The sequence below is a fragment of the Cuculus canorus genome, chromosome 11, assembly GCF_017976375.1.
Source record: "Cuculus canorus isolate bCucCan1 chromosome 11, bCucCan1.pri, whole genome shotgun sequence".
Taxonomy (NCBI): Eukaryota; Metazoa; Chordata; class Aves; order Cuculiformes; family Cuculidae; genus Cuculus; species Cuculus canorus.
The window spans coordinates 19,801,136-19,816,968 of NC_071411.1; the positions used below are offsets into that span (position 1 = coordinate 19,801,136).

Sequence of the window (15,833 nt, forward strand, 5' to 3'; positions counted from 1 at the left end):
TTTTAAAAATCATTTGTTGCTACAATAGTAGGGGATTGTGGCTTCAGAAATTTTCCAAGCCAAAATGTTATGTTCCAGCTTTCACAGTTTGGAGATAAATGTAATTAATTATTATGATTTTAAAAAACATTTATTTAAAGCAATGTTGTCGTCTCCATAATACCCATAGACATAGGAAGATGGATTGGAGCAGAACACATGGGCTGGATCACAGACCTTCAGCGAAGCCAAAGACAGTCACACCATCTCCCTCCGTTGTCTGAGCTGCATTTGGTAGCGCCTCGTGCTGAGTCAGTCCTAGCATGGCAAGCCTGATCCTGGTTGAGTCAGCCAGGCACGAGTATTAGAGATGTTACGGGTATATCTAATCTCTAACGTTGTCTCTTAATGCCATTTAATTTAATCAGTTTGGACAAGAAGTTCAGAAGTGGTTAGCGAAATTCGTTTGTCTCAGTTTTTGGATGCCCAGCTTTGGATGCTCAAAGCCAGACTTTGATGATGTTGTAAACTGGGTTTTGAAATCCTAAAAGGAATCTGATTTCCAATGTAAAGACAATCTTACGTTAAGCATGTATTTTGAAAACTTGTGTGTTAAAGAGGATGAAATAAATTATGCTATTAACTTTTAAATGCTTGCCGTTTCAGTTTTACTCTTTCTTGCATGCACGTACTAGAAAATGCGCTTACCGGGGTGAGCATTGGGGTTTGCGTAGCAAAACAGTGGAAAGAATGGGGGGTCACAAAAGAGCTTTGTTATTCCTGTGGAAAAGAAATACAGAAAAGGAAAAAAAAAGCAGTTGAGCGCACTTTTGACACATGAGCTTGTGGGTTTGAGGCTTGTGTTGTTCGCTATCGGTCTGACCACTTCACTGTTTGTTTCAAGAGTTTCAAATCCACGTTAGGCTTGGGTTGTTAGCACAGTTGGAAATGAGGGTGCTGTGCCGCAGCAATCCAGTCTGAGAGTGGCTGGAAATAGCATCGGTTGTGTTCTCCAAGGCCTGCGCTGCCATGTGAAGTTTCTGTGTCCTAGACTTAACAGTTCGGATTCATTTGCCAAAGGAAGGTGTGCATTGGCTCTGGTAATGGAAATGAAAAATAAAGAAACACGAGTAGATCTGAAAATGGAGATCTGGGGTGAGAACTGCACTTGGGCTGCAGTTCTTTTTAAAACTTTTTAAAAAAGTTTTCATAACTGGTGAATGTTTCTCGATTAGTTCTGACCATATATTATAAATGTACTTCAGAGAAGAAAAAAAAAACCCTTTTTGTGCCTTTCCTGAGTGAAATACAGAGCGCTGTTCATGAACCGAGTACAAAGCATAAAGAAGTTGCCACGACCTGTAATTTGTTGGGCTTTAGAGTGGTGTTAGTGACGTTCTGGGCCTTTACTGAACTCTCAGTGCTGTCATTGGCTGCTTTTCCCAAAAAGTTCAGTTACGAGAGAAGAGCGAAAAAAAAAACCCAAACCTGAAACCCTTTGAAATCGTTGCCCACTGTCCTGAATCTTCATTGTCATGAAGCTCCAGTAATTCTTTTGTCCTACCATGGTAACGTTTTCTTTCGCCTCCCTGTTTCCATTCCAGAGGGTAGATATGAAGGGGCGGAAGAAAATGAGTTGTGCCAGAAGAGAGGTGCCTGGAAGAGAGCCGGGGCAGACATCGACAAAGAGATTGGCGTCCTGTTTGAGGCTTTAGGAGCAATGGATCAAGGACGCTCCAGTTTGGGAGCTTTCCAGTGTGAGGTACGTGTTGTCATTGGCATCGAGGAGCTTACATTCGTCCGAGAGCTGTAGTTCGTTTTCTTGGCCACTGACGGGTTGTAGCACATCCATTTTTGTGGTCAGGGCCCGTGTGCCTGTGAGAAGTTCCCCTGGGGCTTACAATCAGTTTTCTACTTTTTTGGGGCTTCCTCATGGGTTGCTGTAGCTATAGGGTTTCAAAGGATCGCAGGGATTATAGGTTAGTCAGCCAGCTTTCTGCTTCCCCCTTTCCCTCCGTTGCAGAAATTAGGTGCTACTTCTCTTTTATCACCCAACTTTTCTAACGCTCTCAGGAAGGGGAGGGACATTCTTATAATTTCTGCCTACGAAGGAATTAGGCCGGTACACTCGCTTAAGCAGGCTTCTCATGCACAAGCAAACAAAAAATATACTTGGAAGCCTCACGATGTGATCGTGTACCTTAATGAACGTTCCCTCTACTCCCTAAACACCATCCAATGTGGAAGTTCTTGAAGCGCTTTGGTTTGCGGTTATAGCGTAGCAGATTCCCACGTCAGGGCTGCAGAGCTAAGCAGTGGAGGTTTCCTGAGGAGGGAAACTTTCCCGTTCCTCAATCTGACCAGCTGGGTGGATCATAGCTTTCTCAGCTCTAAAAAGGTTGATGCTGCCCTCCCAGCACTTGGGTTCTTTTGTTTTCTGTTTCTTCAGTTCCCAAGAATCTGTTTTCTTTTGTCTTTAATTAAAAGATGAACACATCTGTTTTGTGGCTGTGTGGAAAGACTTGAAAATGTGAAGCCGAATGGCTCAAGAGCGGAATTAATTCCACATGTAATTATTTGTAATAACCCAATTTTAATTTTGCTTCTGAAACTTCAAGTGAAATGTTTTCTCAGACAGTGATTTCAGCGGGTCCCGTGAACACGGAACACAGTTGTGGTGAGATGTCACTATTGCTACCTTAGCAGATTACGGTTGTCACAGAAGTTATAACCAAAATAAGTGGGTGGCAAGAAAGCTTTCAAATCGCTGGGACACTTCGACGCTTTGGTCATTATGTCTTGAGATCTGTGCCGGACAAACAGCTGAGACAGCAGCTGAGATTGGTGCAAGTAATAGAGAAGCAACGGTCTGTATCCTCTCCTCAGTCCTACAGAGGCAGAAAGCCACTGTTTGAATGGCAGTGGAGCAGTGCGGAGAAGCCCTGATGTCCAACTCCTGGTGATTCTCTAGTAGCAAGATCGCATTTTTGGCAGCTGTGATTCTTTATTTCCTCTGTATACCAGCACTGTTTCATTCTGGGCAGCTAATCAAGTTGGATACGCTCACAGTTTTCGTTGAGCTCTGTAAATCAGCATTCTGAGTATAGATTCCTGTGCTATTCGTGGCTCAAGGGAAGAGCTTTCTTTTATAATTTAGAAAAAGTCAGTTCACAGAACTGTCTGTGTAGTTGCAGAGTTTGCAGCCTTGGGCAGATTTTTCCTTTCGCAGTCACTGCGAGTTACTCGAGTCCTTGCCAGCCACAAGGCACTTTATGCCACGTTTCTGTAGTTTCACAGAGCCATAGGGGTTGTGAGAAGAGGGTCTAGAGCGGCGCCCAAGTGTGGTACATCTTCTGCGGATGGGGGGAAGGGTCTGGCAGAGGATGCAAAGTGATGAAGGCAGGAGGTCGATGGGTGAGCCAAGGTTTAGCTGTGCCGATGGAATCGATGCTTCTCTTAGGGAAAAATGTATGAAATTTGCTCTGGGTGTTTGTCACAGATGGACCAAAGGGAGAGAAGGTGGGATCTGTCATGGAACAAGTGTTAAAAGGAAGAAACTTTTCCTATAAATAGGAGAATGTTTCTTCTTCCCTTCATTAGCTTCTCTTCAGTGACATACAATGGGTGGATCTGCTGCTGACTTGAAGCCTCAGCCTTTGCCCAGGCATTTTTCACATTTCCTATGAGAACCGGTAGGATCAAAACTGACTCCAGAGTTCAGGGCAGAGCAGGAGGACAATCCCACGTTCTTCTTTCCTGTATTTCCAAGCAGAAATTGTTTATTTGTTGGATTTGTCACTGAAGTTGCCAATGTGTCAGCAAAGTCACCGTTTGATTTATTACTGCTGATTTTGCATCATCCTGAAAGGTCACAGCTTGACTCATGTTACGTTCTGCATTTGTAAGCCAGCTACAATGCAAGCGTGTTTTTTGGTCGTGAGGAAATGTGTTCTTGCCATGAAAATCTTTAGAACAGGAGTTCTAGAATGCCGCCGTGTTCTGTGCGGTGGCGGTGGCTTTGCAGGGCTTGTGTTTTTCTTCATTTCCTCACCTGAAAGCTCAGCATCTGAGCTGAGGACATAGTGTTTTCCAGACCAGGGAAGCTGAAATAGCAAATGCGTGAGATGATAGAGGGGTGGTTCAAAACGAAAGATCTCTGAAACAGTGCATTTTAGACAACGTCTACAGTGCAGCCTTTAAAAGTTGAAGCGCATTTTCCATTTACATAGTTAATCATTCTGAACCATCTTCTTAACCAATATTCAGATAGGTCCATCTTTATTAAAATAAAGAAATTGTCTTGTGTACTCTTCTATGTTCTTTTCTTCTGCACTAGCTCATTCTGCTTCCCTGATAGATCATCAAGGCTTTCTCAAAGCAAAATCCGGTTAAATCCAGCTGGAGTCCGGTCACAAGTGGGGTCTCAGTGCTGGGTCCAGCCCTGTTTAATTTCTTTATCAGTGATCTGGATGAGTGGATTGAAAGGACCCTTAATAAGTTCGCAGATGACACTAAGCTGGGAGGAAGTGTTGATTAGCTTGAGGACAGGGAGGCTCTGCAGAGGGATCTGAGCCGGCTGGACCGCTGGGCTAAGGCCAACGGGATGAGGTTCCACGAGGCCAAGTGCCGAGTCCTGCACTTGGGACACAAAACCCAAGCAGCGCTCCAGGTTTGGGGCAGAGCGGCTGGGAGGCGGCCTGGCAGAGAAGGACATGGGGTTGTTGATTGACAGGGACTGAATGTGAATCAGCTGTGGTCCAGGTGGTCAAGAAGGCCAATGGCGTCTTGGCTTGTGTCAGAAATGGCGTCACCAGCAGGACCAGGGAAGGGATTCTCCCTCTGTACTCGGCACTGGGGAGACCGCACCTGTGTTTAGCTCTGGGCCCCTCACTACACGAGCGACATTGAGGCTCTGGAGTGTGTCCAGAGAAGAGCAACGAAGCTGGGGAGGGGCTGGAGAACAAGGGTTACGAGGAGCGGCTGAGAGAGCTGGGGTTGTTTAGCCTGGAGAAGAGGAGGCTGAGGGGAGACCTCATTGCTCTCTACAACAACCTGAAAGGAGGTTGTGGAGAGGAGGGAGCTGGGCTCTTCTCCCAAGTGACAGGGGACAGGACAAGGGGGAATGGCCTCAAGCTGCACCAGGGGAGGGTCAGACTGGATATCAGGAAAAGATTTTCACCAGAAGGATGATAAGGCCCTGTCAGAGGCTGCCCAGGGAGGAGATGGAGTCCCTATCCCTGGAGGTGTTTAAAAGATGGATAGACGAGGTGCTCAGGGACATGATTTAGTGGCAGAGGGGGATATGCTGACTGTTGGAGAAACAGATTTGCTGATTTCCGTTGTTACTTAATTGACACCGCAGGATAAGAAATGTCTTCTTTTAATCTTGATTTTCAGATTCCTGGGGCAGGTACGAGAGCCACTTGGAAGGAGAGACTGACAACTAAGTGACAAAAGGTTACCGTCACAATAAAGACAACCTTCACAACAGAGGATGACTATATTTTTAGCAGCTCTGAGTAGTGAGAAGAAGTGGTCATCCTCCTTGATTAGATATTTGTTCCAGGTAATTTCTTTCCAGCATTTTCATTGCCAGGGGAAGTCAAGTTGGTGGCGGGAGGTTTTCACTTGGCATCTTTTTCTTGCCTATTTGGGTCACGTCCTCGTTTGTTATCATTTCAGCTTGCTAACTTCAGGTTGTTGGCACCACAGTGAGGTCGCTGGTGAGGCTGGCTGGCGCTTCCAGGCGTGCCAGGAGGGAGCAGGGGCTTTCGTCAGGCACCGATGACGTGTTTGTGCCACAGAGGTGGCCTCTCCACAGCAGGCCTGGCTCTACCACGGGAATTAGCCATGGGCAGAGGGACACCGACCACTGCAGCAACTCTGTGTCCCGGTGGCAAGGTGGGAGGCCAAGGCCGTATCCATAACTGCTTGTGTGTCAGCAGCATCCAGAGGTAAGGCCTAACCTAAAGTTTCCTTAAGTCTCTGTGGTTCTGTTACTTCGGTTTTGTTTTCAAAATAGATGTGTTTGAAGCGGTATTGTAAGAGAGAACCAGGAGCTCTGGCAGCCAGAACAATGTCAGAAACAATTAATGCCATGAGAAAACGTTCAGTGATTAAAAGTAATGGGGTGTCTGATCAAGATGCATGAGTGAAAGCAAGAGGAAAGGACTCTGCTGCCACTGTAAACCCCACAATAATGCTGTGTTAGCTATGGCGAGTTTTGAATATATATGTTTTCTTCTGAAGTAGTTAATAGTCCAAGATTTTCTGTAGGAGGAGGCCAAGACCTCGTTCCTTGGAAGGAAAAGGAAACTGAAAGGCCCTTGCTTTAATCTCCAAGTATTGTTAGTTCTTTCCATTATTTTCATCCCCACTTCCCCCTCTAACACAAAAAGGCTTAGAACACTGCGGTAGATCAGTGAAGAGCAGCAGCTTGGTGGTAGGCCAAGAGCTTTTTATCTTTTTTTTTTGAAAGTGATTGGAGCATATTTCTTCTCTGAAATCCTGTATTTTTTACATTTTGTTTGGACTCACGAGAACCGACGTGATCACAGTGACACATCGGGTGTGTATTTTAACACACGAGCCACGATAATACAAAGAGACCGAGACTCACGTTATTGCAATATTTCAGGAAGCGGGAGCTTTGAGCTTTGTGTTTTCCTTGATTAAAAAAGTACCGTTGGTTTCACCATGAAGGGCAAGACGCTATCAGAAGGATCCTGTGAGCACAGCATTTGCCCAAACTGAGTAAACAGTTTGAAGATAAGCAGCTTTTTGACTGTTAGAAGCGGCAGGTGTGTGGCTGACCCAGTTCATGCTGACAGATGCCTTTGTGTCTGGGTCTGGGATATAGAGAAGACAGATGTTCTCCGTGGCACTTAAGAAAGCTGCTGCTTAGCAAAATAAAATGTAAAATTAGAATGAATGGGGCGACAGTGAACAGTGTAACTGGCTAGCCGGCGAGCGAAGGGAGACGAACAGGCTGGTGAATGCAATGAGGTGTGTTCTTAGGAGAAGTCAGTGACTGCTTTGTCATTATTTAAAGTAGCCTATAGAAGAAGAAATTCTGTGTGTTCTAACTCTGTTCAAGTAGGAAGGCATGTCAGTCTGAGTATGCATGTATGACTAATCCCATCCCAGCCGCTCTGAAAGAGAGTCGTGTCAATTGGGTAGAAATGCTGAAGTGATACAGCAATTAGCAGCTATAAACCCCTAAATTAGCGCACTGTGGTCTCATGAATTTGGCTTCTGATTGTGTCACAAAAGAAAATACTGGAATTTCCTATTCTGTGTCTGCTTAGGGACGCTGTTGTGAGATGGCATTGTCCACTTCTAGCACCGGAGGAAGGAGCAGTGTGGGAGGAGCTTGTGCTGGGAATGGTCTGGCGTTCCGGCAGGTCCCGCTGTGCCTCTTTTCAGGCGTTCTCCCTGGACTCACTCAAAGCGGGTGTTTCTGCAGAGCTGCCGCTCTTTGTTTCTCTTTGAGGTGAGTGTTGTCCATGTTAACCATAAGCTGTGTATGGAGACGTTAGTGACAGTCTCACTGGTGCCACTGGTGCATCGTGGACGCTGCCACACTGGTCCAGTGGGAGCTGCCTCTTTTCAGTCTGTATTTACCGGTGGGGAAGTTGCTCGGGACAGGGGAAAATCCTCTGAGTAAAGTTCAGGAATCACAGAATCATAGAATCGTTAGAGTGGGAAAAGACCTCTAAGCTCATCCAGTCTAACCGTCAGCCCAACTGCTCCGTGCTTGCAAAACCATATCCCGAAGTGCCACATCAACACGTTTTGTTAACCCCTTCGGGCTGAGTGAGCGTGTGGGAATCCTGAGCGTGTCAGCGAAGAGGCCCAGTGCCTCGCTCGCAAGGGTGATGTTTCCCTGTCTGAGCAGAGTGCCCCGCAGAGGAGTCCCGCTCGCATGCGCTTCTGCGCGCTGCTCTCCTCACGGAGCACACCTCTGCGTGCTTTTGAGATACTGTAGGGGTGGCAATAGGAATTCAGCAGGAGAGTCTGAAAGGTTTCTGCAAGTAAAAATCCAACCTGATGCCGAGCTCCCCAGCTGGTCTAGATTAAAACATGGACAAACACTGAGGAAGAGCATCATCTGAATAGAGTTTTGTGCCCAAAACCAAAGGCTTAGGAATTCAAAACTGTAGTTTTGAACTAAAAGCTCTGGAGCTCTGCGGAATATTCCCAGCTGCTGCAAGGTGCCATTTTTATGGCAGGTGAAATGTACCAGGACCAGATTTGTCCTTGGCGTTGTAATAGTTTACAGCAAACTCGGTTGTCTTAACAGCACCGTCAACATGGGCTGACAGGAGGCTGTAGGAGACAACCAAGTCCAGTGGAGAAGAGCCATTGCATAAACAGTGGTGAAATTGTAAGACAGTAAACTGAACTTCATTTTTAATGAAATGTCCTGGAGAAAATCTGAAATGAAGGAATCTGTGAAAGAAGTGGTGCCTGTTTTAGATCAAGAGTGAAACGTATTGCTCTCCCCTTACCTTTCTACAGAAATAACCGGGCAGTGACGGCATCTCCCTGGGACAGTGGTTGGATAGGATTAAGCTCGAACGTGCTCAGGAAATTCACTCCAGTGAAGTAAGTTATAAAGCTGAAGGTTGAGCCCTGAAGTGGCGACATTCCCAGTTTTGCCGTACGGACAGAGTTCAGTGCCGTCTGCCCGGGGCTGCTGGGCTCTTTCACGGCTTGTGCCCTGCTGGTTGACTAAAAACGTGTGTTGGATCAGTGAGAAGTGCAGAGCCTCCTGGCACCTCTCTTGTGTGTAAAAGCCACGTGAAAGGCTTTCTTCTCAGGAGGTGAACGCGCTCCCGCGCAGAGCACACACCCCGAGGACCTCTCCCTCCAGAGCCTCTGGAGACAGCAGCTTGAAAATAAGCAATGAAATGATCTGTCTTACACCCAAGAAATGCACTGGAGACAGTCCGAGAGAGGCAGTACAGTCCCATTAAAGGAGAGGTTGAAAAATCATTTAGTTGCTACATTGATGTATTTTCTGTCATAGGCCCTTCAGGGATAAAGCGTGCTTCGACACCCACGACGCGACACAGCTGTGTCGTAACTTTGCTAAGGGAAGAGAGCTGGCGGCCCCCTTCAGCCGCCGGGTGTACCGTACTTGCATCTGCGCCCGTGCCAGATGAGATGGAAGCTTCTGTACATCAGGAAGACACAGACCGGTTTCTTGTTTCGCTGTTCCTCAAGAAGGCTCTAAAGATAGCGGTGAATGTTTCCCTCAGCCAAGCGTAAGCGTGCCAGCTCTGGAGAGCGGAGCTCTTTGACACACATGATGTCTGAAATACTGCTGTGTCTGCCCGGGGATCCCATTAAGCAGCACGAGGAACTGGCGCAGCGTTGGAACACTGGAGAGGGCTTCGTGCACACAGCTACTGTGGATCGCCTCTCTCATTCAGTCAGTGGTTAATACCGCATAAGCTGTGAGGTCTCCTAACTCTGCTTTTGTGCAAAGACTTCTGAGCAAGGCTGGAAGGCAATTTTACATCTTTTTGCAGCGGCCCGCGTTGGACCCCCAGGACCAGCCGGCTTCGTTCCCACCCCAGCAGCCCCCCGCACTGCTCTGGGGGCGCTCAGCCCAGCTGCGGCGACTGTTCGGCCGCTGTAACTGGTGCAGCTACAGCTCCCATCGCTGATGGGGAACTGGTTACCATTCCGAGTTTTGTGCGGATGCGGTTTTAAAGTCTAACAGTTCGCTTGTGCCGTGGTGCTGCTTTAGGAGCCGCCACAGCCGGTCCTGCCGAGTTCTGTGCGGCTGTGGCAGGAGCCTCGCCAGCCGCCCGAGAGCTACGTGCCACCATTCCGCACAGACCGTGGAGGGATCAAAGCCGAGGATGGTACTGTCTGCAAACTCCCTTTGCTGCTTTGCTTGTTTGGACTTTTAATGGAAGCAAACATTGCGCGAGGTCCGTTCTGCCCCCGGGGGAGCCCAGGCTGCCGCGCAGGCTCAGCGCTCCGTGCCAGCGATGTGAACCATTAGTACTGGTTCAGCGTCGGCAGACGCATGGCCCGTGGTGGACGGCTCCTCCTGTCCCGCTGCCGTGCCCAGCTCTGGCTCTTGACCCCTGCTGCTGTACTTCTGAGGTCAGGTCTATTTTCTGCAATTAAAATCCCGCTTTGGATTAAATTAGCAAACAAAATGTGTGCGTGGAGGGGTGAGACTACAACTGCTTAGCTGGCCCCTGCCGTTCATTGGGCTCACAGAAAAAGTATAGGAGTTAATAACAACATGAAATAGGTGTGTGTGGTAGTTTTTCTAAGCCGTGGCACTACCGTTCTGTGCAAAACTACTGCTTTGTGGCTAATTAGAAAAACCACGTGGTATGAAATAAATGCAGTACTTTTCCTTTTACTGTGTAGCAGATAGAACGCGCTGTAAGTTACTGGTGTGAAAGACAGCAACGCTGCTGGTCCCGTTTCACACAGTCCCCAAAATGTTGATGCAGGGATGACTTTTTCCTAAAAGGAAACCAGCTCCCTTCAGAAAGCAGACTGAGAGGCGTGTGAGGCTTGTTGTAGTTGGCCTCCCGCCCAAAAGCTCTTAAAGCATGTATTTAGGCTTCTTTCCACGGGTATTTAGAGAGAGATGTTATTCAGATGTGTTAAACTAATCATTCTTGATGCGTTCTCATGGAATCTCCCACAGCCCGAGCCAGCCTTCACCTTAACAATGGATGGACACAGCCCCCCTGCTCTGGCCTTCAAAACCTTTGGGCACTCTATTACAATCGTAACTTACATCTCACTTCTTTTTCTGGGGGTTCCTTATTTGAGACACCTCTCCTACATTCAGAGGCGAAGGCTCTCGCCTGGCTCACCACATCTGCTCAGTATCAGGTCATGAGAACACTTGTTTTTTATGGAATTAAAGTTCGTCTATGGAAATTCTACTCACCCAAAGCACAGGCCCAAGGATGCCTACATTTGAAGTAGAGCTGTCGTCTTTACAGAATAATTTCTGTTGCGTAAATAAAACCTGGAGAAGTTGCAAGACAAAACACAGCGATAGAAAATGAAGGCATTGGACTCCTTGTGAACAGCAGGAAAGGCTCAACGAGCCGATACGTTCCAAGCCAGTGACCTGAGGAGGTGCTGCCAGTGAGGAGCAGCTGCCTCCGGCCCCCGGGGAGCGCGAGCGGGCAGGGGTGCCCAATGCCATCAGTGGGGCTGCTGCCCTAATGCTGGGGGCGGGAGGGTGTCCACACTCTGCTGCAGCTCTCGGACCCGTTTCTTGCCCAGCTCCCGTGGCGGTTGGGCGCAGGAGCCCACAGCACAGCCAGCCCGGGGCGAGATGGGTGTCCTCCGAAGGAACACCTCGCACCGACAGCAGTTTGTGCCCACTGCCGCCCGTCAGTACAGAAAGCGACCTCTCTCCCCCGGCACCACAGAAGGGCAGGCACACACGGGTGATTTAAGAGCACTTTATTGTTCTTTAAGGCTACTTTTAAGTACAAAAAAAAAAAGATGGCCTGCCAAACCTTTTTTTTTTCCCCAGGTGAAACAAGGCCACAAGAGAACGGTATATTACAGATTTACAAACACAGAGAGAATCTTTCCAACCGAACTGTAGATAACCTGGCTCCGTGAAGAAACTTCACCACGTCCCCCCGTGGCGAGTTCAGTTTAGTTCCCTTCCGCCTCCCCCCGACCCTTTGGCTTTCATGACATTATTGTGTCTAATATAGGTTTTACCGGACATATCGCATTAAATCTTTATTGCCCTCAAATCCATTTACCTATCTCAGATAAGTAAATGTAACCTTGTAAAACAGCTATTATTGAAAATATTAGCTTTAAAAACATTATCTTATTTGCGTTTACAAAGAAATATAGGAGTCACATTTTCCACAGAGTCCATCTACAGCATTAGTATTTTACTGTTACAATGCTCAGTAGCCCATAGCAATAACAAACTAGTGGCTATTAATGCTAATGCAGTGTTCTCATAGAATAACTGTGTTCCTGCACTTTTACTGTATTACAGACAAATCTACAACAAAAAAAAAGATCAACTTTTTTCTCCAAACAAAAAAAAAAAAAGAATGATTACAATAAAGGAAAGGGAAAAATTAAATAGCTACATATCATTAACAAATTAATTGTTCCTCAAAAAATACCTACAAATTTCTCTGTACATTCTTTACGCACAGCGTAACGATGGTCTTAAAGTTACCTATATAAAAAAGTGTTCTTTTAACAATCTTCCTACAGAGAGTAGGGTACTGAATGCCAAAGCAAGGAAGCGTTGACTACCCAGTAAGATGGTAGTGAAATGTGTAAAATGGGGGGCTTAGGGGGGGTTGTGGGTTTTTTAACGGTTTTAAAGAAAATTGAGCAGCCACCTTCTCAGCAAGAGTAAGAGCCAATCTCCCGATCTCCTCCTGCCCTGCGCCTTTTCCCAATTAAATAGCTTAACTTCAAAAAAAGAACCGGAAAATAAAAGCCACAATGGACCCAATCCTGTAACACAGTCCAAAATACATCACGTGGAGTTCATCTTCCAACTCGTTCCGACTTTCTACGCTGAACCAATCCTTTCAGGTAACCCAGTATATAAAAAAAGCCCAAGCTGCAACTGTACTGGGAAGATGGAATGTACGGGGAGAGTAGTTACATTTAACAAGAAGAGAAGCTCTTAGTACTAGCACAGCTGTGGCTTTACGCCTGCCTCTACTGCCTAATTTCTAGTTAGTAGCTATTAATATAGCAAATGATAATAAATGCAGTAATACCTGTATAAAGTCTTCTAGTGGAGGAATGTATGCTGCGACTCGGCGTAGGTTTATGAATAAGCTTAACAAAATCAAAGATCATATTTCACAAACTGTAGCGATCTGTTGTCCAGCCAAGATAGGTAACGGGAGCGGTTTCTGCAGCCAGTTAAAGGTGGATTACACAGACTTAGCTCTAGGAAGCAAATTCCCGTTAAGCAGACAGTGCTGCAGACAGAAACGATTACTCAGTCGTGCGCAAAGCTATAGCATCCTGTACCACGCATCCTATATGTCTAAACTGCGTCGTTCGAGGCCTGTCCTGAGGCTGTCCTCTGTCGCCGGCTGCTGCTAAAGTGAATATCAAATACAAATATCATAGAGTACGACTGTACCAGCAGTAAGTATATCTAGGATTGTTACTGACAAAAATAAACTAATTCTGAAGAAAAGCTAATAAGTATTATGGTTCTTACTGTCTATACATTAATAGATACCAGCTATTTTTCATAAAACATGCATCGTTAAGCACTATTGAACCCTCCGACCTCAGCTCTATTCTAACAAACTGCAGTGTTTAGGAAAAAATGCCCGTGTTCTGTAAATTATGCAGTCCAGTTGCAAGCACTAAAGCACCTGAAATCTAAAGAGAGAAAGACCTATAACCTGTATGAGACTTCCCCTTCCGAAGCGGTTTTTGCTCTAAGACAAAAAAAAAAAAAAATCAAGCTGATAGAAATGTCATCCTTGAACCCTTTTTGTCAGCAGTTTGCCCTCAGAATATTAGCATCTTCCAGGAAGTTGCTACGCAACCTCAGTCCTCCTCCAATAGTGCAAATCAGACATGACAGTTCTTTTCAAGTATATACATACAGAATTTCTTCACAGAGGGAAAAACAAAAAGGCAACGTAAGCAAACCAGACAAATTCTAGTCTCGAGAAGCTAAAAGCGAAAAGCATTTGGGTCAACCAACTACGTGTGATGGCTTTTGTGGATTAGCGTGCGTTATTTTTTGTAAGGGGCAGCAGATTTGCATCAGAGGTTTCTTTGGTAATTGAGGCAGGAAAAAAAAAAAAGGATGCTACATCATCTGAATGTTTATGAAATAGTTCCCGCTATCGTCTTTAAGGGCACCCTTTTACAAATAAAAAGTGAGTATGCGAAAACATGTGTCGAAAACTAATCTCCCCTCCCCCAACGCTATTTTAAGCACTGTTCAAAGCTCAGTCAAACCATGCAAATTCACAAACCGGTCGCTCCTCTCTTCATGAGACCACCGAGGGCGAGTGATTGTGATTGACCATGTGGGAGGAAGGGGAAGACTGGCCCCGCCGGGAAGCAGACTCCGGACTGCTCGAGACTCCGTCCTTCGCAGCTTTAATCTGAAGCCATGTATCCCCAAGTGCTTTGGCAAAGTGGTCGTCGACTGATCCTGTGATGGACACGGAGTTTGCCACCGGCTCCGGCTCCTTGTAGTTCTTGCCCAGGCTTCGGCGGAAGTGCTCTTCCACCACGGGGTCACAGGCAGTGGTAGCTGCGGGGAAAGGAGGCAGAGGACAAGTTCTCCCTCAGGCCATTATCAGCTGTTATTCTGTGGAAACCTCCTCCCTAAGCCACCACACAGAACGCAAGTTTAGGTTTAAATAGAACTAAAGATGGAAACAGTTCTTAAAAGTCAGCTCCCAAGCCTGACAACACCAGTCAGATGCGAGGAGACCCCATTCTAAGTTCTGGCGTGCCAAGAGCCGATCTCAGAGTTTCAGTTGAACTGAGACACTCGTGCTGGGAAGCCAGTCAGGACACGGAATGAATCCCGGCCTCCACGTTAAAATGTTGCAATACTGTTACGAGACAAATGAAAAACCTTCAGAATCAGGTTTTGAATGATAAGAGTAAGAAGTCCTCAAACTAAAGATGAGTGGGTTGCAGTTTTACAATTTAGAAACAATACCTGTGTGTCTAAATGAGATTTAAGTATTTTGACAGATAAAGTTCTTGGGATCCAAGCTGTTCTCCTTCGTGCTACAGAAAATTTGGATTGAGCCTAAAATAAATGCGAGTGTCGCGCACAAAGATCTCAAATGAGAGCAGACAAGTATTTTCTGAAAACATTTCCAACTCTTCTAAAGCCCACGTGAATACAGCTCGAGGCTCAGTGAAGAGGCTCCCTTAGAGGAGCAAGAGCAGTGCCTTGGAAACCATCTAAGATCTTAGATCTCTAAGAGCATGATGTGTGCTGCAGGGGGGTCTCACTTCAGTGTCTAATTCTAATTTTCAACAACACACTGATATTTAATAATAATAATAATCATGAATCATAGAATAGTTTGGGTTGGAAGGGACCTTAAAGCCCATCCAGTTCCACCCCCCTGCCATGGGCAGGGACACCTCCCACTGGCTCAGGCTGCCCAAGGCCCATCCAACCTGGCCTGGAACACCTCCAGGGATGGAGCAGCCACAACTTCCCTGGGCAGCCTGGGCCAGGGCCTCACCACTCTCATTGTGAGGAAGTTCCTCCTTCTGTCCAGTCTAAATCTGCTCCTCTCCAGTTTATACCCATTGACCCTCGTCCTATCCCCACAAGTCTTTGTGAACAGTCCCTCTCCAGCTTTCTTGTAGCCCCTTCAGGTACTGGAAGGTCACTCTAAGGTCTCCTCGGAGCCTTCTCCAGGCTGAACAAACCCAACCCTCTCAGCCCTTGGATCATCCTTGTAGCCTCTGGACCCGTTCCAACAGCTCCATCTCCTTATGTTGAGGATTCCAGAACTGGACACAATCCTCCAGATGAGGTCTCACAAGAGAGGAACAGGGGGGCAGAATCCCCTCCCTCTCCGTGCTGGCTGTGCTGCTTTGGATGCAGCCTAATAATACGCCCCCCATGGGCTTTTAGGTTCTCACCTACTTCACACTGGCGCTGTTACAGTGACGCATTCTGGCTGATGAAGGCTCTCTGCCAGGAACTTCTGGGAATGCTGCGTGTTAAAGCCATGCAGCAGCAGGTGTACGACTCAAAATGAAAGGGCTGTGTTTTCCCTCGGTCGCACAGTGTGAGGAAGCGCAGGGCAGCGCCCCAAGGCTTCGCAGCAAGTGCTGCATGAAAAGAT

At 46.7% G+C, this 15,833-nt stretch overlaps 2 protein-coding genes across 7 annotated transcripts in view; one reads left to right on the forward strand and one right to left on the reverse strand.

The window, feature by feature from the left end:
- The window catches only part of ATG7 (autophagy related 7), a 115,854-nt gene extending 106,267 nt beyond the window's left edge, over positions 1-9,587 (forward strand). For 3 of the 4 annotated variants that reach the window (XR_008451616.1, XR_008451617.1, XR_008451618.1), the window contains 6 exons: positions 1,584-1,741; positions 5,377-5,545; positions 5,662-5,933; positions 7,287-7,471; positions 8,500-8,586; positions 9,011-9,587. The gene's annotated coding sequence lies outside the window, so the exon portion shown is untranslated. The remainder of the gene's footprint in view (positions 1-1,583; positions 1,742-5,376; positions 5,546-5,661; positions 5,934-7,286; positions 7,472-8,499; positions 8,587-9,010) is intronic. The other variant, XR_008451619.1, reaches the window with a different exon arrangement.
- Positions 9,588-11,480: 1,893 nt separating this feature from the next.
- The window catches only part of VGLL4 (vestigial like family member 4), a 96,770-nt gene continuing 92,417 nt past the window's right edge, over positions 11,481-15,833 (reverse strand). The window contains exon 4 of one of the 3 annotated variants that reach the window (XM_054076245.1): positions 11,481-14,263. In XM_054076245.1, coding sequence (XP_053932220.1) covers positions 13,995-14,263 — 269 coding nt within the window. In that variant the 3' untranslated portion in view covers positions 11,481-13,994. The remainder of the gene's footprint in view (positions 14,264-15,833) is intronic. The other 2 variants (XM_054076244.1, XM_009566964.2) reach the window with 2 other exon arrangements.